This window comes from Mesocricetus auratus, unplaced genomic scaffold, assembly GCF_017639785.1.
Source record: "Mesocricetus auratus isolate SY011 unplaced genomic scaffold, BCM_Maur_2.0 Super-Scaffold_100037, whole genome shotgun sequence".
Taxonomy (NCBI): Eukaryota; Metazoa; Chordata; class Mammalia; order Rodentia; family Cricetidae; genus Mesocricetus; species Mesocricetus auratus.
Window position 1 is genome coordinate 388,019 of NW_024429215.1, and position 25,477 is coordinate 413,495.

Below are 25,477 nucleotides of genomic sequence, written 5' to 3' on the forward strand. Positions count from 1 at the left end.
TCTAAGCTACAAACTTTGTGTGTTCTACTAAGACTACATGTAGAAGCCAGGAATCTAGAAATGGACCATTAGTGAGAGGGGGTGGATAGTACAATATAGATGATAAGAAATTTCAAAGTGAGATTCGAGGGGGCAGCAGAATGTTTCAAATAATGAGAGGAATGGCGGAGAAGAGAGGGGGCTCCTGAAAGCTCAACCAAAGGTGACCATGAAGCTACGTGGGAGCCTATCATTTTGAAATCGGTGGTTTGCATCAAAACAATCATTCACCACGATCAAGTAGGTTTCATCCCAGGAATGCAGGGATGGTTCAACATACGAAAATTCATCAACGTAATCCACCATATAAACAAGCTGAAAAACAAAAATCACATGATCATCTCACTAGATGCTGAAAAAGCCTTTGACAAAATCCAACACCCCTTCATGATAAAGGTCTTGGAGAGATCTGGGATAACAGGGACATACTTAAACATAATAAAAGCTATATACAGTAAACCAACAGCCAACATCAAACTAAATGGACAGAAACTCAACGCAATTCCTCTAAAATCAGGAACAAAACAAGGCTGTCCACTCTCTCCATACCTTTTCAACATGGTACTTGAAGTTCTAGCTATTGCCATACGACAACAAAGGGGGATCAAGGGGATACAAATTGGGAAGGAAGAGGTCAAACTTTCACTGTTTGCAGACGATATGATAGTTTACATCAATGACCCAAAGAACTCTACCAGGGAACTCTTACAGCTGATTAACACCTTCAGCAAAGTGGCAGGCTACAAGATCAACTCAAGAAAATCAGTAGCCCTACTATATACAGATGATAAAAGGGCTGAAAGAGAAATCAGAGAAACATCACCCTTTACAATTGCCACAAACAACATAAAATACCTTGGGGTAACAGTAACCAAACAAGTGAGAGACCTGTATCGTAAGAACTTTGAATCTTTAAAGAAAGAAATTAAAGAAGCCCTCAGAAAATGGAAAGATCTCCCATGCTCTTGGATAGGTAGGATCAATGTAGTAAAAATGGCAATCCTGCCAAAAGCAATCTACATATTCAAAGGAATCCCCATTAAAATCCCAGCACAATTCTTCACAGACCTTGAAAGAACAATAATCAATTTTGTATGGAAAAACAAAAGACCCAGGATAGCCAAAACAACCCTGTTCAACAAGGCAACGTCCGGAGGCATCACCATCCCTGACCTCAAGCTCTATTATAGAGCTATAGTCCTGAAAACAGCTTGGTATTGGCACAAAAATAGACAGGTAGACCAATGGAATCGAATTGAAAATCCGGGTATTAACCCACACACGTACGAACATCTGATCTTTGACAAAGAAGCTAAAAATATACAATGGAATAAAGAAAGCATCTTCAACAAATGGTGCTGGCATAATTGGAGACTGGCATGTAGAAGAATGCAGATCGATCCATGTCTATCGCCATGCACAAAACTTAAGTCCAAATGGATCAAAGACCTCAACATAAATCCAGCCACACTGAACCTCTTAGAAGAGAAAGTGGGTGGTACCCTTGAACGAATTGGTACAGGAGACAGCTTCCTGAACATAACACCAGTAGCACAGGCAGTAAGATCAACAATTAATAAATGGGACCTACTGAAACTGAGAAGATTCTGTAAGGCAAAGGACACAGTCAGCAAGACAAAAAGGCAGCCCACAGAATGGGAAAAAATATTCACTAATCCCACATCTGACAGAGGGTTGATCTCCAAAATTTACAAAGAACTCAAGAAGCAAGTCTCCAAAACACCAAAGGACCCTATTAAAAAGTGGGCTGCAGAACTAAATAGAGAGTTTTCAATAGAGGAGTCCAAAATGGCTGAGAGGCACTTGAGAAAGTGCTCAACATCCTTAGCCATCTGGGAAATGCAAATCAAAACAACTCTCAGATACCATCTCACCCCTGTCAGAATGGCCAAAATCAAAAACACCAATGATAATTTATGCTGGAGAGGATGTGGTGAAAGGGGGACACTCCTCCATTGCTGGTGGGAGTGCCAACTGGTTCAACCACTTTGGAAATCAGTGTGGAGATTCCTCAGAAAAATGGGAATAAACCTACCACAAGACCCAGCAACTCCACTCTTAGGCATATATCCAAAAGATGCCCATTCATACAACAAAGATGCCTGTTCCACTATGTTCATAGCAGCTTTATTTGTAATTGCCAGAACTTGGAAGCAACCTAAATGTCCCTCACCTGAAGAGTGGATAGAGAAAATGTGGTACATCTACACAATGGAGTACTATTCAGCAGAAAAAAATAATGGAATCATGAGATTCGCAGGCAAATGGATGACACTAGAAGAAACCATCCTGAGTGAGGTAACCCAGTCACAAAAAGAGAAACATGGCATGTACTCTCTCATATATGGATTTTAGACTTAGATCTGGGGAGTGCCAGCCTACAATCCTATGGCCAGAGAGTCTGGGAAACAGAAACTTTATTTAGTGGCTGATCGAAGAAGAGGCAGACTCCCTTGGTTAAGTACTGAGCTGAACTCAAGAAAGCTAGTAACAGAGAGGGAGGACTGATGATCAAAGGGATTAAGACTGGGCTGGTTTAACCCCCAGAAACAGCTGACCAGACAAAGGTTAACTCTTGAATCCCAGGCATCAGCCTGGGAAGCCAGCATGGGACTGATCAAGACCCCCTGAATCTGGGTGTCAGTGAAGAGGCCTAGGTAATCTATTGAGCCTTGGGCAGCAGATCAGTACCCATCCCAAGTATACACACGGACTTTGGACTCCATAGAACAATGTGAGGTGCACTCTCACCCTGAACTCTTGGGGAAGGGTCTAGGTCCTGCCCTATATGAAATGACACACTATGCACACCCCCATGGAGGGCCTCACCCTCCCTGGAGAAATGAGGGGATAACGGGGGGGGAGGGCACGGGAGGAAGGGAGGGAATGGGAGAGGGACCTGGAACTGACTTGTGAAGCAACCTTATTTCTTATCTAAATTTAAACTGGAAAATAAAATTAAAAAAAAAAAGAAATCGGTGGTTTGACTATTCTATGAAGATACTGAAGGTGAATAGAAGGTATGAATGTATCAGTGTTTTCTTTAATAATGAGTTTTCTTTTATCTCTGCAATTTTAGCACTATGTAAATTATTTGTCAATTCAATGTATTTGGGGAAGTCTAATTTCCAATAGACAGAAGGGCATGGGGGGTATATATTCTATACCTTTGTATGATTTCTCAGAAGTATGAATTTTGTGATGTGCATCACAATTAGAGGGAAAACTAAAGATTTTGTCATATTTTTATATTATTTTATTAGAATTATTTTGTTTTTGACAAAGTGATTATGTAGTCCTGGCTGTCCTGGAACTCAGTATGGAGATGATGATGTCCTGCATTCTCAGAGATCTTACCTGGGATTCCTGAGTGCTAGAAATAAAGGAGTGCACCACCACACCTGGCATTATTATGAATTTTTGGATGTTGAACAAGATAATTTTTTTCTGAATTTAAATTATAAACAAGCTTGTTTTTTTACATGTCAATCCCAGTTCCCCTCTCCCTTCCCTCCTCCCCTGCCCCCCAAAGATAATTGTTTTTATTACTGTTTTATCAGATGCTGGAGACACGGCTTAGTGGCTAAGAACACTGGTTGCTATTCTAGAGGACCAGGGTTCAGTTTCCAACACATGTGCAGCAGTTCACAATGGTCTATAACTGCACCTTCAGGGGAGCTGATACCACCTCTGGCCTCCACCAGCACATGTAGCAGACATACTTGCAGCATATATACACATTAAAAGGAATAAACAGCTTTTCCACTGTTACATCTGCAGAATTTTATTATAATATAAACTCTAGGATATTTTTTAATATTTAAAATTTCATTAAAGCCTTTTACAAGTTTCTTATCTTTATGTTTCTATGTTATATACTGTTGTGCTTTGTAGGCAGAGAGAACCAGAAAATTCTATGTCACATTATTTCAACAATAAGTTGAATACGTCAGTCTTTGCATTTGTATGGTTTCTCTCCATTATGGATTTTCTGATGTCTCCTTAAACCAGAAGAGTGGACAAAAGATTTGTCACATTCCTGACAACGGTAAGGTCTCTCTCCAGTATGAACTCTCTGATGTGTTCTAAGATGTGAGTCCTGTGTAAATGACTTGTCACATTCCATACATTTGTAAGGTTTTTCCCCAGTGTGAACACTCTGATGTCTACTAAGATTTGAGCAACTGGTAAAGGATTTGTCACATTCCTTACAACTGTAAGGTCTCTCTCCAGTATGAACTCTCTGATGTCTTCTAAGACTTGCAATATGAATATAGGATATGTCACACTGTTTGCATTTGTGAAGTTTCTCTCCAGTATGAATTTTCTGATGTGCTCTAAGATATGAGCAGCTAGTATAAGACTTGTCACATTCCTTACACCTGTAAAGTTTCTCTCCAGTGTGAACACTCTGATGTCTTCTAAGATCTGAGCGTTTGGTAAAGGATTTGTCACATTCCTTACATTTGTAAGGTTTCTCCCCAGTATGAATTTTCTGATGTGTTCTAAGTGTTGAGTTCCAGGTAAAGGATTTGTCACATACCTCACATTTGTAAGGCTTTTTACCACCATGGATTCTGTAATGTCTGTTGAGATGTGACAATTCAAGAAAGGACTTACCACATTCTTTGCATTTATGAACGTTCTCCAGAGAATGAGTTTTCCTATGCCTACTCAATGATGAATAGTGAGGAAAGGATCTGTCACAGTCATTGCACTTGTAAAGCTTCTCCCCAGTATGGAGTCTGTAATGGCTTTTAAAGTGTGAAAGCTGATGGAAGACCTTGCCACATTCTTGACATCTATAGTGTCTCCCAGCAGTATGCATTTTCTGATGCCTCCTGAAATTGGAATAGTGGGCAAAGGATTTGTCACATTCCTTACATTTGTAAGGTTTCTCTCCAGTATGCAACTTCTGATGGCTATTAAATGCTGACAACTGAGGAAATGATTTTCCACATTCTTTGCATTTGTAAGGTTTCTCCCCAGTGTGAAGTCTTTGATGTGTTTTAAGACTGGACCACTGGGTAAAAGATTTTCCACAATCATTGCACTTGTAAGGTTTAATTCCCATATGTATTCTCTCATGTACAGTGAGGCATGAGGCAGTACTGTAACATTTCCCACATTTTTCACACCGGTGTGGTGTCTCCCCAATGTAGATTGGTTGTTGCAAAAGCCTGTATGCAGAGCTGAAAGAGTCATCATATTCTCCCTGCCTGTGCTCTTTCTTTGCAGTGTACACTCTGTGATCTTGAGTAATGTTGGAACACAAATTTACAGATTTCTCACAGTCTTTAGATTGGCAAGGTTCTTCTCCAGTGTGCACGCTTTCATGTCTGTCTGGGTTTGATGAGTCAACAGAGGCATCCCTGTGACTACTGCATGTGTAGTTATTAGAGTTTTCTGTAGTTTCACTTGTTCTATGAAGTGCACATGTGGAGGGGTCATGAAGCACTTTGTCAAGGTCATTATACTGACAAGACTCCTTTTCAGTCTTCACATGGTGATGGACAGGATCACACTTGCAATAGTTTTCTGAAAATGAGTACAGTTCAGATTAATAGGGCTTGTTCCAATACTAAACATGTGATAAATGACTGCCTCCCTAAGTTCTTTTAAGATAAGTCAACCTTTGAACTATTTAGATTAGAGCTCCCAGTACTCAACAACAGATTTCATCGACTGTAACTGTATGGATTCTCACAACCACAGCATGACAGCCTTCAAAGGTCAGGGAGTTACAACAGATACCTCATCTTTATCCAAAATCACTAACTGGGAAAAGGAAGTAAAAAAATAATTTAGTTTGGTTAATTAGCTTTGGAGTAGAGCTCACTGAGTGACTATATTTAGAATACATGTCTCTATCTTAAAATATTTCTTCTCAGAAATTGATATTGAGGAGTTCAATCCAATCCTAGATTCACAGTATTCATACTAAGTGATAGATTTAATTCCTTTAAAGAGTAAAGTCTTCCTCAGTAGCATCACAGGGTTTATTTTACTCTCTAGAAAAACACATTGGATTCTTTAAAAGTAATGGATGAAAATATAGCATTGTGCCAAACACTAGAGGCTCTAGATCATTTGAGGCAGGGCTGTTGTGGGCTATACACACTGTTTTTTTCTTTGTCATTTTATCTTCTTCTTCTTTTTTTTTTTTGTAAACCAGCTCCTGAGATTATTTCCCAGAAGGGTGTTTGTGTATTTGCAACTGGGAAAAAAAGAAGGATATAATATGAAGATATGCGTACAAGGAAGGCAATTACAGAATAATCCTACATCATGGACTCACGTTAAGACTTACAATTTTGTGAAATTATGCCAATCTGATTTCAGCATAGTCAAATAAAACTGCATTTTGTACTAGTATTAAGTCACCATAATTAAGGTGTAAAATGACACAAGCCCTAGGGACAGTTATTACACCAGGCATGATGCATCCCTGGTAAGGATACTCCATTAAATTAAATGATCAGGAATCCTTTCAAGCAGAATTGAACTTCAAAGAAACAAAACGAAACAGGCTAATACCTGAGGTGGGAGCTTTTACTCGTGCATTTTGTTTTACATCACTACTGTGCAGTTTCTACTTCAAAGGAGAATATAGTGGATTTTCTTAAAGTCAGCCTCACTTCTGAATCCATAGTGATTTGTGTATGTACATAGGTTCTGGGATCCTGTTTCATATTGTACATGCAGGAACTCTATATAAATGAGTGCCTTTTATTCTCAAATTATGAGTCATATCATGGTCCCATTACAGGCCTATATACCTCCTGAAGTTGTCATTAGTAATTTTTTTTTTTTTTTTTGGTTTTTCGAGACAGGATTTCTCCATGTCGCTTTGGAGCCTATCCTGGCACTCACTCTGTAGACCCAGCTGGCCTTGAACTCAGAGAGATGCGCTTGCCTCTGCCTCCCAAGTGCTGGGATTAAAGGCGTGCACCACCAATGCCCGGCTCCCGTTAGTATTTTAAAGATGTACATATATATATGTATATATGTTAAATATGAGATTTCCTCACTAAAGCAGGGCTTCAAAATTTTGGGGAAAGTCTGACAGTGTATCACAAGAATTCCCATTTACCTCAAATATTAAGAATTACATTTAGATATGAAAGAGAAAACTTGTTTTGATCTCAAGTATAAAAAGTTTTTTTTTTTTTTGTTTTTGAGTTTTGTGTAGTTGTAGACACTTAAAAAGTTATAATTTGTTACTGAAAGTTGTTTGGAAAATCACACCTTTGAATGAATTATTGATGATTGCACTATCATTCTCTCTGCCATATGTGCAGAATCAAGTTTATGTCTGGAAATGCTAAGAAAGCTGAGTTGGTATTTGTCATCTTTGTTTAAAATTTGCGTTTGTATACTTCAGAGCTACCAAAGTAGATGGGTTGACCAATAACCATGGCTTGATTCTTACAATTAAATTTGGTAACTAATTGAAAAAAAAAAGAGGATTTCAACATCAAAAACATTCTTCTCAGCTCTGGCTTTCTCCATCACTTGAAGTCTTCACTGTTGTCCTGCTCATTCACTAGTCCACCCTAGCTGTGGTTCTCTCTCCTCTCCACATTCCAGGGCAATCTCATTCTTTCCAGATAGGTGATCATGTCTGCCTTGATACAATAATCCATGTGTTCTTTGAGACAGCAGTGAGCCATGACTGAACTTTTAGAAAGAATACAGAAGTGTAAGATAACACTGTGCACAATACATGAAAACACAAACAAGAATTTAAATAGGATTTCTTGATTGATGTTTGGCAAATTTTTGAGTATAATAAAGTATTTCAGTTTGGGTATCTTGAATTTTCCTCACAATTAAATCTATGTTAACTGTAATAATGAACATGGAGCTTTAAGATATGAATGGAAATATTCTATGCTACTGAGCTCAGGGATGAATCTTGGAACCTGAATGAAGGGTGGAAACACCTCTGAAATGGAAAATGCCAAGAGCATGAAAATGTTCTTTCCAAAAACTTAAACTTTGCCTTGACTCTTGTTTTTTTTTTTCAGCACAGCTTAACAGATTTTACACCTTTCTAAGTCAGAACAAACAAACGATGGGTCATGAATTTTGCAAAGAAAATGTTCTCACCCACAGAGAGGAGGTTGCTGTAATTCTCCAACATCACATCAATGTACAAAGCCCTCTGAGCAGAGTCCAGGCATTCCCACTCCTCCTGGGGGAAGTCCACAGCTACATCCCCGAATGTCAACATACCCTGAAACAAAAACATATGGTTTGATCACTTGCTACCTGGGTGTGCTTTCTTGGACATATGGAGACGGAATGTAGATGAATGAAGACAATTACTCAAAGTGATGATTTCTAATGCAGTCATATTGTATCACACATAATGTGGCAGGATACAAGGTAAACTAAAAAAAATCAGTGGCCCTATTATATACAGATGATGAAGTGACTGAGAAAGAAATCAGAGAAACATCACCCTTTACAATAGCCAAAAACAGCATCAAATATCTGGGGATAATGTTAACCAAGGAAGTGAAAGACCTGTATATCAAGAACTTTGTGTCTTTAAAGAAAGAAATCAAAGAAGATACAAGAAAATGGAAAGATCTCCCATGCTCTTGGATTGGTAGGATCAACATAATAAAAATGGCAATCTTGCCAAAAGCAGTCTACAGATTCAATGCAATCCCTATCAAAATTCCATCACAATTCTTCAAGGACCTGGAAAGAACATTAATCAACTTTATATGGAAAAACAAAAGGCCCAGTATAGCCAAAACAACCCTATACAATAAAGGAACTTCAGGAGGCATCACCATACCTGACTTCAAGCTCTATTATAGAGCTATAGTCCTGAAAACAGCTTGGTATTGGCACAAAAATAGGCAGGTAGACCAATGGAACCGAATTGAAAGCCCTAATTTTAACCCACACACCAATGAACACTTGATTTTTGACAAAGAAGCTAAAACTGTACAATGGAAAAAAAGAAAGCATCTTCAACAAATGGTGCTGGCATAACTGGGTACTGGTATGCAGAAGACTGCAGATAGATCCATGTTTATCGCCTTGTACAAAACTTAAGCCCAAATGGATGAAAGATCTCAACATAAATCCAGCCACACTGAAACTTTTAGAAAAGAAAGTGGGAGATACTCTTCAACGAGTTGGTACAGGAGACCACTTCCTAAACATAACACCAGTGGCACAGGCACTGAGATTGACAATTAACAAATGGGACCTTCTGAAACTAAAAAGCTTCTGTAAGGCAAAGGACACAGTCAACAATATAAAAAGGCAGTCCACAGAATGGTAAAAGATATTCACTAACCCTACATCTGACAGAGGGCTAATCTCCAAAATTTACAAAGCACTCAAGAAACAAGTCTCCAAAACACCAAAGGATCCAATTAAAAGGTGGGGTACAGAACTAAATAGAGAATTCTCAATAGAGCAAGCTAAAATGGCCAAGAGACACTTAAGAAAGTGCTCAACATCCTTAGCCATCAGGGAAATGCAAATCAAAACAACTCTGAGATACCATCTTACTCCTGTCAGAATGGCTAAAATCAAAAACACCAAAGACAATTTATGCTGGAGAGGATGTGGAGAGAGGGGAACACTCCTCCACTGCTGGTGGGAGTGCCGACTCATATAGCCTCCTTGGAAATCAGTATGGAGATTCCTCAGGAAAATGGGAATTAATCTACCACAAGACCCAGCAATTCCACTCTTAGGCATATATCCAAATGAGGCAAATTCATACAACAAGGGCATCTATCTGCTCCACTATGTTCATAGCACCATTATTTGTAATAGCCAGAACCTGGAAGCAACCTAGATGCCCCTCAACTGAAGAGTGGATAGAGAAAATGTGGTACATTTACACAATGGAGTATTACTCAGCAGAAAAAAACAATGGAATCTTGAAATTTGCAGGTAAATGGAAAGCACTGGAAGAAACCATCCTCAGTGAGGTAACTCAGTCGCTAAAAGACAAACATGGTATGTACTCACTCATATATGGATTTTAGACATGGATCAGGATAGTGCCAGTCTGCACTTCCACTGATAGAGAGTCTGGGAAACAGGAAAGAACCTAAAAGATATGCATATATGCATAGTACCCAAGAGAAGAGGATTGAGACAAGATCCTCTGAATGGATGGGGAACACGGCGAGGGGTGGGGGGGGGAGTGGGAGCTGGGAAGAAGAGAGGGGGAGAAGAGGAAGAGAGAGTAGGTCATGGGGGAACAGGAAGTTGAGTGGGTGGGGGTAGGATAGGGGGAAGAGGGAATCATAGGTTAGAAGACAGATTAGCACCAGAGTGACCTCGAGTAATCTAAAGGGATAACACCAATTGGCAAGCTAAGCAATAGTGGAGAGACCACCTTGAATGCCCATTCCTGATAATGAACTTGATGTCTATAACCATCTGGGAGCCTTCATCCAGTGATTAATGGAAGCAGAGGCAAACACACAATTAAGCACTGAACTGAACCCAAGGAACCCAGTGACAGAGAGAGGAGTGATGAGCAAATTGGCAAAGAATGGGCTGGCAAAACCAGCAGAGACAGCTGATCTGAACAGGGGAGAGCTCTTGGACCCCAGACTGACAGCGGGGAGGCCAGCATGGGACTGATCTGGACCCCCCCCAAATGTGAGAGTCAGTGAGAAGGCCTGGGCAACCTATGGGGCCCTGAGCTGTGGATCAGTGTCTATCCCTGGAATACAAACAGTCATCGTGTGCCCATAGCACAAAGAGGGATGCTCTCTCAGCTGGGACTCATAGGGGAGTGCCTGGACCCTACCCAGAGTGAAATGACAGACTCTAGATATCCCCTATGTGGAAGGATTTGGCAATAGGGTGGGAGGCTGGGGGGGAAGGGGAGTGTGGGAAGAGGGGAGGGAGAGGGAACTGGGATTGACATGTAAAACAAGCTTTTTAAAATTAAAATAAAAAATGATAAAAGAAAAAAAAACAAATACCCCCCCCCCCCCAAAAAAGAAGTGTATAAGCGGCAGTGGAGATATCGCGGTGCTTGGTGCACTACAGAATCTCCCCTCCGCACAGCGCCACTCTTCTACTTCAGGTGACGCCGGTGCAACAGGAGGACCAGGAGTACCTGGGGGCCCAGGATTAGGAGGACACGGTGGGCTTTTGTAGCGACTTCAGCAGCCGTCTCAGGGGCTAAGGCTGGCCGCAAGGTCAAAGTCTCGGCAAGGTCGAAGTCTCGGGGCTTGTGAAGGTAAAGCTGAAGACAAGGAATGGATCCCTGTCACCAAGCTGGGCCACCTGGTTAAGGACAAGAAGATCAAGTCCCTGGAGGGGCTCTACCTGTTCTCCCTGCCCAATAAGGCTGGTCGCTATTGAGGACTACATACAATGGTCATGTTGGTCTGGGTATTAAGTGTTCCAAGGAGGTAGCCACTGCCATAGGAGGAGTCGTCATCTTGGCAAGCTTCCCATTGACCCTGTGCGGAAAGGCTACTGGAGAAGCAAGATTGGCAGGCCCCACGCTGTTCCACGGAAGGTGACAGGCTGCTGTGACTCTGTGTTGGTGCTTCTCATCTCTGTCCTCAGAGGCACTGGCATCATCTCTGCTCCAGGGCTCAAGAAGCTACTGATGATGGCTGGTATTGATTATGCTACACATCAGCCAGGGGCTGCACTGCCACCCTGGGCAACTTTGTCAAGACCACCTTTTGTGCCATCTCCAAGACCTACAGCTAACTGACCACAGACCTCTGGAAAGAGACTGTGTTCACCAAGTCTCCTTATCAGGAACTCACTGACCATCTTGTGAAAGCCCACACCAGAGTCTCTGTTCAGAGGACCCAGGCTCCAACTTTGGTGACCACATAAGGGTTTTTATACAAGAAAAATAAAGTGAATTAAGTTGGTAAAAAAAAAGAAGAAGTATACAAGCTGGGTAGTGGTGGTGCATGACTTTAATCCCTGCATTAGGGGAGGGAGGGGTAAGCAGATTTCTGTGAGTTCGAGGCCAGTCTAATCTACAGAGAAAGTTCCAGGACTGCCAGGGCTACACAAGGAAACTCTGTCTTGAGAAAAAACAAAACAAAACAAACAAACCGTCATGGGATACATGAAACAAGACATACATTTGAAGTCTGGGCACAGGTGTCTATCGGTTATGGATGCTATGTTTATGTTACACAGGATCACAGCAAACATGTCTCAGAAGGAAAATTCATGATGAAATGAAGTACTTTAAATGCTGTATCTAAAGAGCATGCTAAAACACAGTCAAGCATATGTTTTCTTGGGCCTAATATAAATCTATTGTAACAGGCTCAGCTGAGATATTTAACTCTAGGTACAATGCCACATCATAGAAGAAAGTGGGTTAAACACAAGTATGGTTGTTTGGAAAATTCATAAGGAATTCATCTATTCCTTGGCTATTATCTACCCTTCCCCCCCTAAAAATTGCCAATAATATGTTTAGGTCTCTGTAAGCATATACATTTAGAGAATAAATGATAATTTCCCAACTACACTAATGATGCTCCTCATAAAGCCATAGAATTTCTAGCAAAACAACCTATAGCAGGTGTAGGAAGCCTGCTTTGAACTTTTTGGACACGGTTGTCCAAGAGACTTCCAAAAGTTGCAGGGTATTGCTGTTCCCCGTGGTTGCCTCCCGGATGAGGCAGGAGGTAAGTCGTTAGTGCTGAAGGAGCCACACACTTCAGACACAAATACCAAAGGACTGGAGACGGAGCTGATTAAAGCCTCCTTCCTCAGGACTAGCTTTCATGGTACCAGAAGGGAGTGTGTAAGTTTCCAAGGAGGGAGTCAAACAACAGTCCTACCTAGATATGACATCCATGAACCACAACAGTGATCTGCATTGCATGACAGCCCTAAAGATGCAAGAGTGGCACACATACCGTGACGGTGACCAACAGCTTCTAACTGGATGAAGACCCTCTCAGCAAGATGGAGAACATTTCTGGTACTGGGAAGCTAGTCAAGTTTCCCCAGGGCTAGCAAAGGCATGGATCCTGGAGGAGAGCCTACAGCCACTGCTTCCTAAGTCAGCATAAGTCCTTACTGCATTCTCAATATTTATCCGAATTTCCAACAGACAACAGCAGACAGTGCAGAGTGTAGCAGACTGTATATATATCTCCTGATTTGGACCAAAACTCTTGTCAGCATTATTTTCAAAACCACTACAAGGTACAGAATGTGCTAGAATACCAAAGGTCCAAAATTCTGACGACAGTAATTAAACTAGATGTATTAACTTTTATCATTTTTATTATATATTAAAATCAAAGAAATGAAAATGATTCAATAATGGTATGAAAACATGATCTGTGATTTGAATAAGGACAGAATCACTCACATGCAGAGTCAAAGCTTATTGACACAGTTATCAATTGTTCTGAACACAGTCTTCTCCTGTCTATGTTAGGATAATCCTGAGATTTTTGCCAGTGAAACGCTCCAGACTTCTTTCTAGAAAAACATGATGTAGCTGAACTCATTCCTGTCCCACTTACACATCCACTTGATTATCCTTCCCATCCCTTCACCAACCCCTCCCCCACACCTGCATCCTTAGCATCTGTCTCCTTTCTCCTTCCAGGCCCCTTTGTTCTCTGCACAGGTGAGCAGGTCTGGGTGATCAGTGAGCCCTGCACATGAGAAAGAGATTGTTCAGGAAGCCCCTGGATCTCTCACACAGTACTGTGCTCAGTAGATGAAGAGGAAACTAAATATAGGATTACACAAATGATTCCCCAATGTCATGCAATGTCACCATACTGATAAAAATTAGAAAGCATTTTTATTTAGCATCTTTTCAATCCCACGTCCAATCATAGCTCAAAACTTGGGAGCAGAAATGGTACTGAATGACTAGGAAGAGAGTGTCACACACTAGTGAGGTTGTGAGTTGATCGTGGACCAATAATGATGGATCCTTACACCTCCCAAGGGGACACACAAGAAGAGAGAACACTTCATGAAAATTTTCTACTTTTGCTTTGAGGATTTCACTTTATTCTGTGATATGTGAGACTCATTCACTCAAAGCTCACATACTTGCAGATTAGTTTGTCAAGAAATACTGAGGAGGAGCATCGGAGATTGCAAGCAATCAATTCACAAAGAAACCATTGTGGTGCATTTCTGCAACATCCAATCCCAGTACAAAGCCCTCAGGGCAGGGTCCAGGCATTGCCACTCCTCCTGGGAGAAGTCCACAGTCACACCACTGGCTGTCAACAGACCACAAAAGAAAAAAAAAACCCAAAACCTACTTTGAATCTTCCTGTGGGTGCACACCTTTAATCCTAGCACTTGGGAGAAACTTGTGCTTGGAACTCTGTTCTCCACTCCATCCTGGTCTACATAGTGACTTCAGGAACGGACAGAGCAATGCACTAAGTTCAAGACTCAAACACAGCAAATACAAAAACCAAAAATGACAGTTTGGTCATGTGTTCATAGACAGAGCGCTCTTTTGTTTGTACCAAGGAGAAAAAGACTATAGCAGACATTTTTTTGACATAGGTGAGTTATTGTAATTATTTGAGATGCTTACAAATACTATCCCATACTACAATGCATTTAAATTTATTTATGCTTTTTCTATTTTCCCCTGAAAGGGAGTTTTTCCTTGTAGTGCTGGCTGACCTTGAAGTCCCTAGGTACCCCTTGCAAGCCTCCAAATGACAGCGATCCAACTGCCTCTGCCTTCTGAGGGTTGGGATTTATGGCCTATCCCACCAGGCCTGGCAAAGACATCCCTCAGAATGCTGTATTTGTGTATGTCTCGTGGTAAATTAATGGTGGATAAAAGTTTAATTTTAAAAGTTAATGGTGACAAGGATACTGTGGAACTCGCAAAAAAATAGATACTTTCAGATTCAATGAAATTTCAGGAGTTTCTTCCATGACTAATGTCTCAAAGCCCTCACCGAAAGCAAGTCTCCAGGTCCATGTGTCACACTATCTTGCACAGGGAAGTGTATAACGCCGAAGTTAGCATGGATGACTGTAAATTTAAAGAGCGTTGCCACCATAGCAAAGAGAACCGTGATTGCAAATCTCAACAGATAAGTTCTAATATTCTATTAGAATATTTTAACAATGTTTTGGCAATCAGAAGTTCAGTTGAAAAAATAAGGCTTATTTCATAGGATCTAAAACACACCAAGGGAAGACACCCACATCAGAATTTGGGAGCCGGCTTCCCGATGAGCAGCAGAGAAACCGCTCGCACCCCGTCCCCTCCCTCCAGGGTCCCAGCCCCGCGGCTCCTCTGACCTGGGAGGTTCCAGGGCCGCCGGGCTGCGGTTCCCGCCACTGCGCTGCTGCTGACGCTGACTTTCCCAGGCCGCCCGCCCCGCGCGGACACTGCGGCTCCGGAGTCTCCAGGTCCCCGCGGCGTCCGCCGTGTCCCCCGCACCCGGGTCTGCAGCGCGCGATTCCCACAGTGCGGGACCCGGGGCAACGACAGGGAAGGGACACTTGTCACCGCCGGCTGAGGCTCCGCAGTCGACTTCCGTAGTCTCCACTTGGGTCACTGCTTCCGTTCCCGTCACTCCTGCAATCCCTCCCACGCTCCGGTCTTCACTTATGCCCAACCAATGGGCCACACGCTCTCCTCCACTGCTTCCGGTTTCGTGTCCCCGCCCCACGGCCCCGCCCCTCCCACTCAGTCTCCCCCGCCATCTCCAAGGCTGCAGCTGTCAGGCTGCCCTGGACCCGCTCCTCACAGACTCCACACACGCTTGCTGCAGCCTAGACCAGAGCTGCATCCGGGAGGACGCTGCACCCCGGGGTCTGACCCCACAGTGAGTTTTGAAACCTTCAGAGAAAAGACAGGCAGCCTAACCTCGACTTGACCACCAGACTCCAGGGCAGCAAAATCACACCAGACGATAACAGGCTAAATTCAGAAGCCAGCGTCCCATCGCCAACACAGACATCACAAGACAAAACCAAATACTGCAGTTGTGCCTCGGGGAGAGACATTTCAGGAACTTGGATTCTGAAAAGAAATTGGTGTCTCCAAAGTCAGTGGTCAGTCCATGGCTAACGGCCCAGGGCTGAGTTAATCCCGTGTTGTCACCACTAGATGGCGGTCGTCTCATTTTACTAACTAAAAAGTTTGTGATTCATGCCCTATGAAAACTGAGGAAGAGCAGGAGGAAAGGGAGTAAGAAGGGAGGAGGACGGCCTCAGACATGTCACTCTGTAGACTCCACACAGCTGTTGTGATCAGTAACCAACAACAACGGTACTGACCTGCACTGACCTCACACTAGACACAGTCAGTCTAGGAAAGGGAAAGGCTCACAGGGCCCCACCCTTAACCTCTCAAATGCTGTCTATGGATGGATTGTAGAAGGAGAATCTCTGTCTTTAGCTGCAGTCCTCTGCTGAGCCCAGCAGGACCCAACACACAGCTCCAAACCAGAATTTTCACAGATAGCCCTGGTCAATCTCAGTGGATCTCATGCACAATGAACGGAGATGAACACGAAAGACATCTGTTGGGAATTGTGGACCAGGGTAACAGAGTGGTAGGAGGTGACAATGGGCAGTATTTCACGCACGCGCACTCAATCTCGCACTCAGCAGATTAATAATTGGCAGCCAGGGACTGGGTGGGTGGCACGGGTCTCAGTGGGGCGGAGACCGTCAACAGGAAACTGCGGGTGGAGGGCGTGACCATCTCCTGGGCACACGGGAAGAGGGGAGAGTGGGAGGGTCTAGAGAAGTGACTTGCACCGAGGCTGTGTGCTAGCGCAAGTTACAGAGGAAGTAAGGCCAAGTGCGTTGAGGTTCTATTCCCTTTGTTGTTCCCTGACCTTCACGGTGGGAGCCGCGCGCTGCAGACCCGGGTGCGGGGGACGCGGCGGGCGCCGCGGGGACCTGGAGACTCTGGAGCCGCAGTGTCCGCGCGGGGCGGGCGGCCTGGGAAAGTCAGCGTCAGCAGCAGCGCAGTGGCGGGAACCGCAGCCCGGCGGCCCTGGAACCTCCCAGGTCAGAGGAGCCGCGGGGCTGGAACCCGGGAGGGAGGGGAAGGGGGTGCGAGCGGTTTCTCTGCTGCTCATCGGGAAGCCGGCTCCCTAATTCTGATGTGGGTGTCTTCTCTTGGTGTATTTTAGATCCCATGGAATAAGACTGGTTTCTCGTCAACTGATCATCGGATTGCCAAAATATTCTTGTAATAATCTAATCGAATATAGATTTATCTTTTGAGATTTGCAATTACGATCCTGTTACTATGGTGGAAACGACAAAGCTCTTGAAATTTACAGTCATCCATACTAATTTCCGAGTTATTCACTTCCATATGCAAGACAGTGGCACATGGAAACAGAGACTTGGATTCGCAGGAGCATTTAAAGTATAACCAAGGAACGCCTCAAAATTCCATTGAATCTGAAAACACACACACACACACACACACACACACACATATATATATATATATGCGAGTTCCACAGTATCCTTGTAAACATTAACTTTTAAAATTAAACTTTTATTTACCATTAATTTACCACCTGAGACATATGCACACTGTAATACAAATACAGCATTCTGAGGGATGTCTTTGCCAGGCCTGGTGGCATAGGCCATAAATCACAACACTCAGAAGGCAGAGGCAGTTGGATCGCTGTCATTTGGAGGCTTGCAAGGAGTACATAGTGACTTCAAGGTCAGTCTGCACTACACAGAAAATTGAAAAGGAAAAAAGAAATTTGAATGCATAGTAGTATAGAATAATATTAGAAAACATCTTTTGAATACTTATGATAACTCATGTGTATCAGAAAAATGTCTGCAAGAGTCTTTTGTCTCCTTGGTCCAAGAAAAGCACTCTGTCCATGGACACATGACCAAACTTATGTTTGAGTCTGGTGTTTGACGTGTTTGAGACCTGAACTCACAGTGTTGCTCTGTATGGCTCAGAAGTGTGTATTACAAACAATACATAACACAGGACTTAAGTTTTGGGGGCGTGTGATGCTCTCTTTGTGAGGAGGCCTTGGCAATCTATGGGGCCATGGATAGTAGACCAGTATTCAGCCCTGGTGTACAAATGGACTTTGGGAGCCCATTCCACATGGAAGGATGATGTCTCAGCCTGGTCACATGGGGGAGGGCCTAGGCCCTGTCCGGGATAATATGACAGACTTTGAAGATCCCCATGGAGGGCCTCACTCTCCCTGGGGAGCAGATGGGGAATAGGGTGGGGGGCTGGGCAGGTTGGTAGGGGGGCAGAAGATGAGGGAAGGGTGAGAGAGCTGGGATTGACATGTCAAGCAAGTTTGTTTCTAATTTAAATAAAATAAAAAATGGGAAAATTTCAGAAACAACAACAACAAATATAAATTAGATGAGGAACTTTGTATGAGGAAATACTTGGTGTAACTTTCAATAAATATACTTTTGCATGGCTGTTCCTGGGTTCAGTTCATCAGAGAGGTGGGGTCTTCCTGCTGCCACATAGACCTTAGATCTTCGTCTTCCAGTGCCTTTGTATTCCAACTGCCACACAGACATGGTACAGCCTGACATTGCAGAGTTGCATCAGTGTGGTTTCTGTAACTGAGTGCTGTTTACTTGCAGTCTCCCGTGCTGCTCCTCAGTGTTTCATGACAAACTAATCTGCAAGTGTGTGAGCTTTGTGTGAATGAGTCTCACATCCCACAGAATAAGGTGAAATCCTCAAAGGAAAAAAGAAAATTTTCATGAAATGCTCTCCCTTCTTATGGGAGAATTAAAGGCTCCATCATTAGTGGTCCATGAGCAACTCAGAACATCACTAGTGTAAGATACTCTCTGCTCAGTCATTAGTTTACTTCTATCCTTGATTTTTGCCTGAGCTGTGATTGGACGTGGGATTCAAGAGATGCTAAGTAAAAATTGCTTTCTAAATATTACCAATATTTTGACATTCCATGACAGTTATGGGATCATTTGTATAATCCTGTAATTAATGTTTTCTCTTCATCTACAGAGCACAGCAATGTGTGAGAAATCCAGGGGCTTCCTGAACAGTCTCTTTCTCATGTGCAGGGCTCACTGACCACCCAGACCTGCTCACCTGTGCAGCAGAACAAAGGGTCCTGGAAGGAGAGAGGAGACAGACATTAAGGATGCAGGTGTGGGGGAGGGGTTGGTGAAGGGATGGGAAGGGGTCAGGGATGGGAAGTGGGGCAGGAAATCAGTTTGACCACATCCTGTTTCACTAGAAAGAATTCTGCAGTGTTTCACTGGCAAAAATTTCCTCAAGATTATCCTAATGTAGGCAGGAGAAAACTTTCTTCAGAACAATTGATAAGGGTGTCAATAAAATTTGACTTGCCTTGATTTTTATTCTTTGGGAGTGAAGTGAAATAATCTTCAAAAGTGCTGAAATTGCTGTTTGTCTCCATTGTCTTAGGTATATTCGTAGGAAAATTTTGGGCTATATCAAATATTGCTGATGCAGATTTTACTATGTGTTCATGGCTTTCCAAGTATTCTCATAAAATTAATTTCATATACTATTTATCTTATATGTCAATATTCAAATTGACAGTATGTAGTGCTATTACAATCCCCGCTACACTGAAAAAAATAAACTAAACTCTTTGTCTATAAAATCAGTCCTATATTCTGTCTTTCATACCTACTCATTTGGCACTTAATGGCGGGGCATTGTACCTAGAGTTTAAACATCCCAACTGAACCTGTTAGAATAGAGTCATGTAAGACCCAAGTACGCACAGGATTAACTCAATATCAGTGTTTTAGCATGATCTACAGGTACAACATTTAAAGCAAATTTCCTCATGAATTTGCCTTCTGAGACATGTGCACTGTGGGACATAAACACAGAATCCATCACATATAGATAACCATGTCCAGACCATAAATGTATTTCTTGTTTCATGTATACTGCTTGGAAGACTCTTGTGTCAATGTGTTTACACAGAAATAGAACGTTCATGATAGAATATGATTGTATTGGGAGTCATATTGTGTCTCCTTTTAGCCAGGAAAGCTCTATTAGTTAGAGCTTGGTCAACCCATCCTTTATTGTTTCAGGTTCTGATGACATTCAGGGATGTGTCTGTGAACTTCTCGAAAGAGGAGTGGGAATGCCTGGACTCTGCTCAGAGGACTTTGTACGTTGGTGTGATGTTGGAGAATTACAACAACCTGGTCTTTGTGGGTGAGAACATTTTGCTTCTATAATTCCTAACCCATCTTTTGTTTGTTGTCACTTCATAGGCAGTAGAATCTGTGAAGCTATCCTGTGAAAACTAATAGTAGACAAGGCAAAGTATAGCAGTAGGAAAGGACATTTTCATGCTATTTACTTTTCTCTTTCAATTTCCATTTTTAGTGCTGTCATCCACCCTTCATTTTGGCTCCAAGGTTCTTCCGCATACTCAGCAGGATATAATGTTTCCACTCATATCTTAAAGCTCCCTGTCCTTTATTGCAATACACATGTTTTTAATTGAGAGAAAAATTCAAGACATAAAAACTGGAAATACTAAATATACTGAAGAATTTGATAAGAAAAAATACTGGGAGAATCCTGTTTAAATTCCTCTGATTTCTGTTTTCATGTACTTAGCAGAGTATTGACTTAGACTTCTGTATTCTTTCTAAAAGCTCAGTCATGGCTCATTGCTGTCTCAAAGAACACATGGATTATTGTATCAAGGCAGACATGATCACCTATCTGGAAAGAATGAGATTGCCCTGGAATGTGGAGAGGAGAGAGAACCACAGCTAGGGTGGACTAGTGAATGAGCAGGACAACAGTGAAGACTTCAAGTGATGGAGAAAGCCAAAGCTGAGAATGTTTCTGTGATGTTCAATTCCACTTAAAATTACTCCTGATCTTTTAACTAAGTGTAGTGTCCTGGCCCACAGATGCAACCTGTCTGTTGTAACTGTTAGAAGACATTGTCTTATTATCCCTGAATCATGGTGACTTAATACTAGTAGAAAATTCAGTTTTCTTTGATTAATCTGAAGTAGGATTGGGGTATTTTGCAAAATGTTAAGTCTAACAAAAGTCTGTGAAGTATGGTTATTCTTCACTTGGCTTCCCTGTATACATAACTTCATATTTTACCTTCCTTTTTGCCAGTGGCAAATACACAGGCACACTTTTGGGAGTCAGTGTACAGAGGCGGTCTGAGAACAACCCTATGAGAACAATTAAGAGACATGGCAGTGTGTGGAGCTCAGGCAGTGGAGGAAAAAAAATAAGCAATAGCTGCCCATGACATCCCTGCCTCAAACCAGCTAGAACCTGTGATGCCTGGCATCATACTGCCTTTGCATCCATTTCTTTTGAAGAAGTTGTTTTTTTGTTTGTTTTTAATCTAGAAAAAGAAATAAACCTGTGATGATTTAGAGTAAGACTTTAATCTTTAAAGGAATTAGGTTTTCTGAATGGTAGTCTTTAATGCCTATCACTTAGTATAAATTCTGTGAACCTGTGATTAAATTGCACTCCTCTTCTTTAATTTCTGAGAAGAAATATTTAAAGATGTATTCTAAAGGTAATCTCTTAGTGAGCTCTAAGAGAAAGCTAATTTATGGCCATCAGTTATTTTTTTCCATTTTTTTCTAAGAGATTTTTGAGAAAGATGAGATAACTGTTATAAGTCACTGACCTTTGAAGGCTGTCATGGTGTGTTTGTGAGAATCCATACAATTAACAGTGATTGAAAACTGTCCATTACTGGGAACTCTGTCATCTCAATAGTTCTAGGTTCACTTATGTTAAATGACAACTTAGGGAGACAGCCATTTATCACATGTTTATTATTGGAACAAACACTATTAATCTGAACTGTACTCATTTTCAGAGAACTATTGCAAGTGTGATCCTGTCCATCACCCTGTGAAGACTGAAAAGGAGTCTTGTCAGTGTGATGAGCTTGACAAAGTGCTTCATGACCCCTCCACATGTGCACTTCATAGAACAAGTGAATCTACAGAAAACTCTAGTAACTACACATGCAGTAGTCACAGGGATGCCTCTGTTGACTCATCAAACCCAGACAGACATGAAAGCATGCACACTGGAGAAGAACCTTGTCCATCTAAAGACTGTGAGAAATCTTTACATTTGTGTTCCAGCATTACTCAAGATCAGAGAGTCTACACTGCAGAGAAAGAGCACAGGCAGGGAGAATATGATGACTGTCTCAGCTCTGCATACAGACCTTCCCAACAACCAATCGATATTGGAGAGAAACGACTCCAGTGTGGCACATGCGGGAAATTCTTCAGGAGTGCCTCAAGTCTCACTGTACATAAGAAAATTCATACTGGAATTAAACCCTACAAGTGCAACGTTTGTGAAAAATCCTTTACGCAACTTGGAAATTGTAAAGCTCATCAAAGAGTTCATACTGGGGAGAAACCTTACAAGTGCAAAGAATGTGGAAAGTCATTTCGTTACTTGGCAGGAATTAATAGCCATCAGAAAAGTCATACTGGAGAGAAGCCTTATAAGTGCAATGAGTGTGACAGATCCTTTCGTTGCTATTCATCATTGAGTATGCATAGGAAAGCTCATTTTCTAGAGGAGTTTCACAAATGCAAAGATCATGGTAAATCCTTTCTTCAATTATCACACCTTAAAAGTTATTACAGAACCCATGCTGGTGAAAAGCTTTCCAAATGTGAGGTATGTGACAAATTCTTTACCTCAAATTCAATCCTTAGAAGACATCAGAAAGTTCATACACAGGAGAAACCTTACAAATGTGAGGAATGTGGCAAATTCTTTGTTGATGAGGCAACTCTTAGAAGACATCAGAAAGTTCATACTGGGGAGAAACCTCACAAATGTGAGGTATGTGACAAATCCTTTTCCTGGAATTCAGATCTTAGAAGACATCAGAGGGTTCACACTGGAGAGAAACTTTACAGATGTAAGGAATGTGACAAATGTTTTACTAGCTGCTCAAATCTTAGAGCACATCAGAAAATTCATACTGGAGAGAAACTTGCTAAATGTATAGATTGTGACAAATCCTTTATCGATTTTGCAACTCTTAGAAAACATCGGAGAGTTCATACTGGAGAGAGACCTTACAATTGTAAGGATTGTGACAAATCCTATCGTAGTTCTTCATATCTTAGAACACATCAGAGAGTTCATACTGGAGAGAGACCTTACATATGTAAGGAATGTGACAAATCCTTTACCGGATACTCATTACTTAGAAAACATCAGCGAGTTCACACTGGGGAGAAACCTTACAGATGTATGGAATGTGACAAGTCCTTTCCACAGGTCTCACATCTTAGAACACATCAGAGAACGCATACTGGAGAGAGGCCGTATAGTTGTCAGGTTTGTAACAAATTTTTTTCCCAATCTTATCTTTTAAGGAGACATCAGAAACTTCATACTGGGGAAATACTTGATATACGGGAAGATTGTGACATATCCTATATCTGAGGTCTTAGAAGACATCAGATGGTGCATACTGGAGAAGGTGCATACTGGAGAATTGACCTTACAGTTGTAAGGAATGTAAGAAATCCTTATCCAGTTGCTCAAATCTTGGAAGGACTCACAGTGTTCATGCTGGGGTAAAACCCTACAAATTTATGAAATGTGCCAAGTCCTTTATCCGGGACTTAAATCTTAGAAGACATGCAAAAGTTCATACTGGATGCAGACTTTACAGATGTTAGGAATGTGACAAATCCTTTGTCCACTCTTCTGCTTGATGGAAACATCAAAAAATCCATAATGAAGAGAAACCATCCTTTATACAGATTTCCAATCTTAGGAGACACTAGAAAAATCATACTGGAGAGAAACTGTTTAAATAATGAGATATAGCATTTTCCACTACTGTGTGCTTACAAATCACAACAGTTTACAAAATACTGGGGAAGATCAATGAAAGAGTATCTTCATAGAGGGAGCCAGTGTGGGTTTAGAGAGAAACCTTGAGCTTGAGAAATTCTCAAGAACCCACACAGGTGACCCCGACTCAGACTACTAGCAATAGTGGAGAGGATGTCTGAAAGGGCCTTCCCCTTAATCACATCAGTGACTACCCTAAATGTCATCATTGAACATACATCCAGTAACTGATGGAAGCAGATGAAGTGAGCACAGCCAAGCACTGGACTGAGCCACTGGAATTCAGTTGATGAGAAGGAGGAGGGATAATATGATCAAGGGGTTGGGTCAAGATGATGATGGGGAAAACCCAGAGACAGCTGACCCGAGCTAGTAGGAGTTCCCAGACTATGACTGACAGCTGGGGAACTGCAAGGGCCTAAACTAGGCCCTCTGAATATAGGTGACAGTTATGTGGCCTGATCTGTTGAGAGGGGCAGGTCTGGTAGTGGGACCAGGACCCATCCCAGGTTCATGAATTGTCTTTTACGGTCCCATTCCCTATGGGATACCTTTCAAGGTGGGATACCTTGCTCAGCCTTAATATAAGGGGGAAGGGCTTTGGTGACACCCCAAAGTAGGCCTTCCCTCCTCTGTGGTGTAGATGGGGGATGGAGAGCTGGGTGGTCAGAGATGGTGAGGGAGTGGTAACTGGGGTTGCTAGGTAACATGAAAAATAAAAATTTTAATTAGGAAAATAAAATAGAAACATAAAGATAAGAAACTAGTGAAAGTCTTTATGAAGGTTTATGTTTTTAAAAGTTTCCTAGAGTGGCCGGGCATTGGTGGCGCATGCCTTTAATCCCAGCACTTGGGAGGCAGAGGCAGTCGGATCTCTGTGAGTTCGAGGCCAGCCTGGTCTACCGCGCGAGTTCCAGGACAGCCTCCAAAACAATACAGAGAAACCCTGTCTCGAAAAACCAAAAAAAAAAAAAGTTTCCTAGAGTGTATAATAAAATAAAATTCTATATATATATTATAGTGGGAAGAGAGTTTCATTTCTTTTAATGTGTATATGTGCTTTGCTGGCAGCTATGACTGTACTACATGTGTGCCTGGTACAGGTGGCGAACAGAAGGGTCATCAGATCCCCTGAATCTGGAGTTACAGACAATTGTGGACTGCTGTGCATGTTGGGAATTGAATCCAAGTCTCTGATAGAGCAACCAGTTACTTCACCCCTAATCGGTGTCTCCAGCCTGTGGGCAAAAATGTAATAATACGTGCATCTTATTCAACATCCAAAAACTCATAATAATCCCAGGTGTTGTGGTACACTCCATTCCAGTTCTGAGGATACAGAGTCAAGATCTCTGAGACTTGGTAGACATCATCATCTATATACTGATTTTCAGGACAGCCAGCACTGCATAAACAATCCTAATTAATAACATAAAATCACAAAACCTTTAGTTTATCCACTAAATGTGCTATATATCTCAAAATTCATATTTCTAAAAAAACATGTTAATGTAGACTGTATATACTCCC

General features: G+C 41.9%; 2 protein-coding genes across 4 annotated transcripts; one reads left to right on the plus strand and one right to left on the minus strand.

The window, feature by feature from the left end:
- Positions 1-3,818: 3,818 nt before the first annotated feature.
- Positions 3,819-15,620, minus strand: LOC110339386 (zinc finger protein 54-like). Of its 3 annotated transcripts, XM_040734053.1 has the most exons (5): positions 15,355-15,620; positions 13,634-13,718; positions 13,427-13,539; positions 8,173-8,299; positions 3,819-5,598 (listed from the first exon to the last, which is right to left on the minus strand). In XM_040734053.1, the coding sequence occupies exons 4-5, from the start codon at positions 8,294-8,296 to the stop codon at positions 4,010-4,012; spliced, it is 1,713 nt and encodes a 570-aa protein (XP_040589987.1). In that variant the 5' UTR covers positions 8,297-8,299; positions 13,427-13,539; positions 13,634-13,718; positions 15,355-15,620; the 3' UTR covers positions 3,819-4,009. The 3 variants fall into 3 exon arrangements, with proteins under 3 accessions (XP_040589987.1, XP_040589986.1, XP_040589988.1); XM_040734052.1 differs by lacking the exons at positions 13,427-13,539; positions 13,634-13,718; XM_040734054.1 differs by lacking the exons at positions 13,427-13,539; positions 13,634-13,718; positions 15,355-15,620 and adding an exon at positions 11,177-11,974.
- Positions 15,621-15,768: 148 nt separating this feature from the next.
- Positions 15,769-24,858, plus strand: LOC121135370 (zinc finger protein 54-like). The gene is made up of 5 exons (XM_040734051.1): positions 15,769-17,079; positions 17,205-17,758; positions 19,064-19,208; positions 20,137-20,263; positions 21,924-24,858. Exons 3-5 carry the CDS (start codon positions 19,203-19,205, stop codon positions 23,528-23,530), a joined length of 1,740 nt encoding a protein of 579 aa, XP_040589985.1. The 5' UTR covers positions 15,769-17,079; positions 17,205-17,758; positions 19,064-19,202; the 3' UTR covers positions 23,531-24,858.
- Positions 24,859-25,477: the final 619 nt, after the last annotated feature.

Excerpts from the sequence above, each read along its gene's own strand:
- LOC110339386 (XM_040734052.1), bottom strand. The coding sequence starts at position 8,296 with ATGTTGACATTCGGGGATGTAGCTGTGGACTTCCCCCAGGAGGAGTGG. Across the intron at positions 5,599-8,172 it reads CAGCAACCTCCTCTCTGTGG|AAAACTATTGCAAGTGTGAT; the intron begins GTGAGAACATTT and ends ACTCATTTTCAG.
- LOC121135370 (XM_040734051.1), top strand. Across the intron at positions 20,264-21,923 it reads CAACAACCTGGTCTTTGTGG|AGAACTATTGCAAGTGTGAT; the intron begins GTGAGAACATTT and ends ACTCATTTTCAG.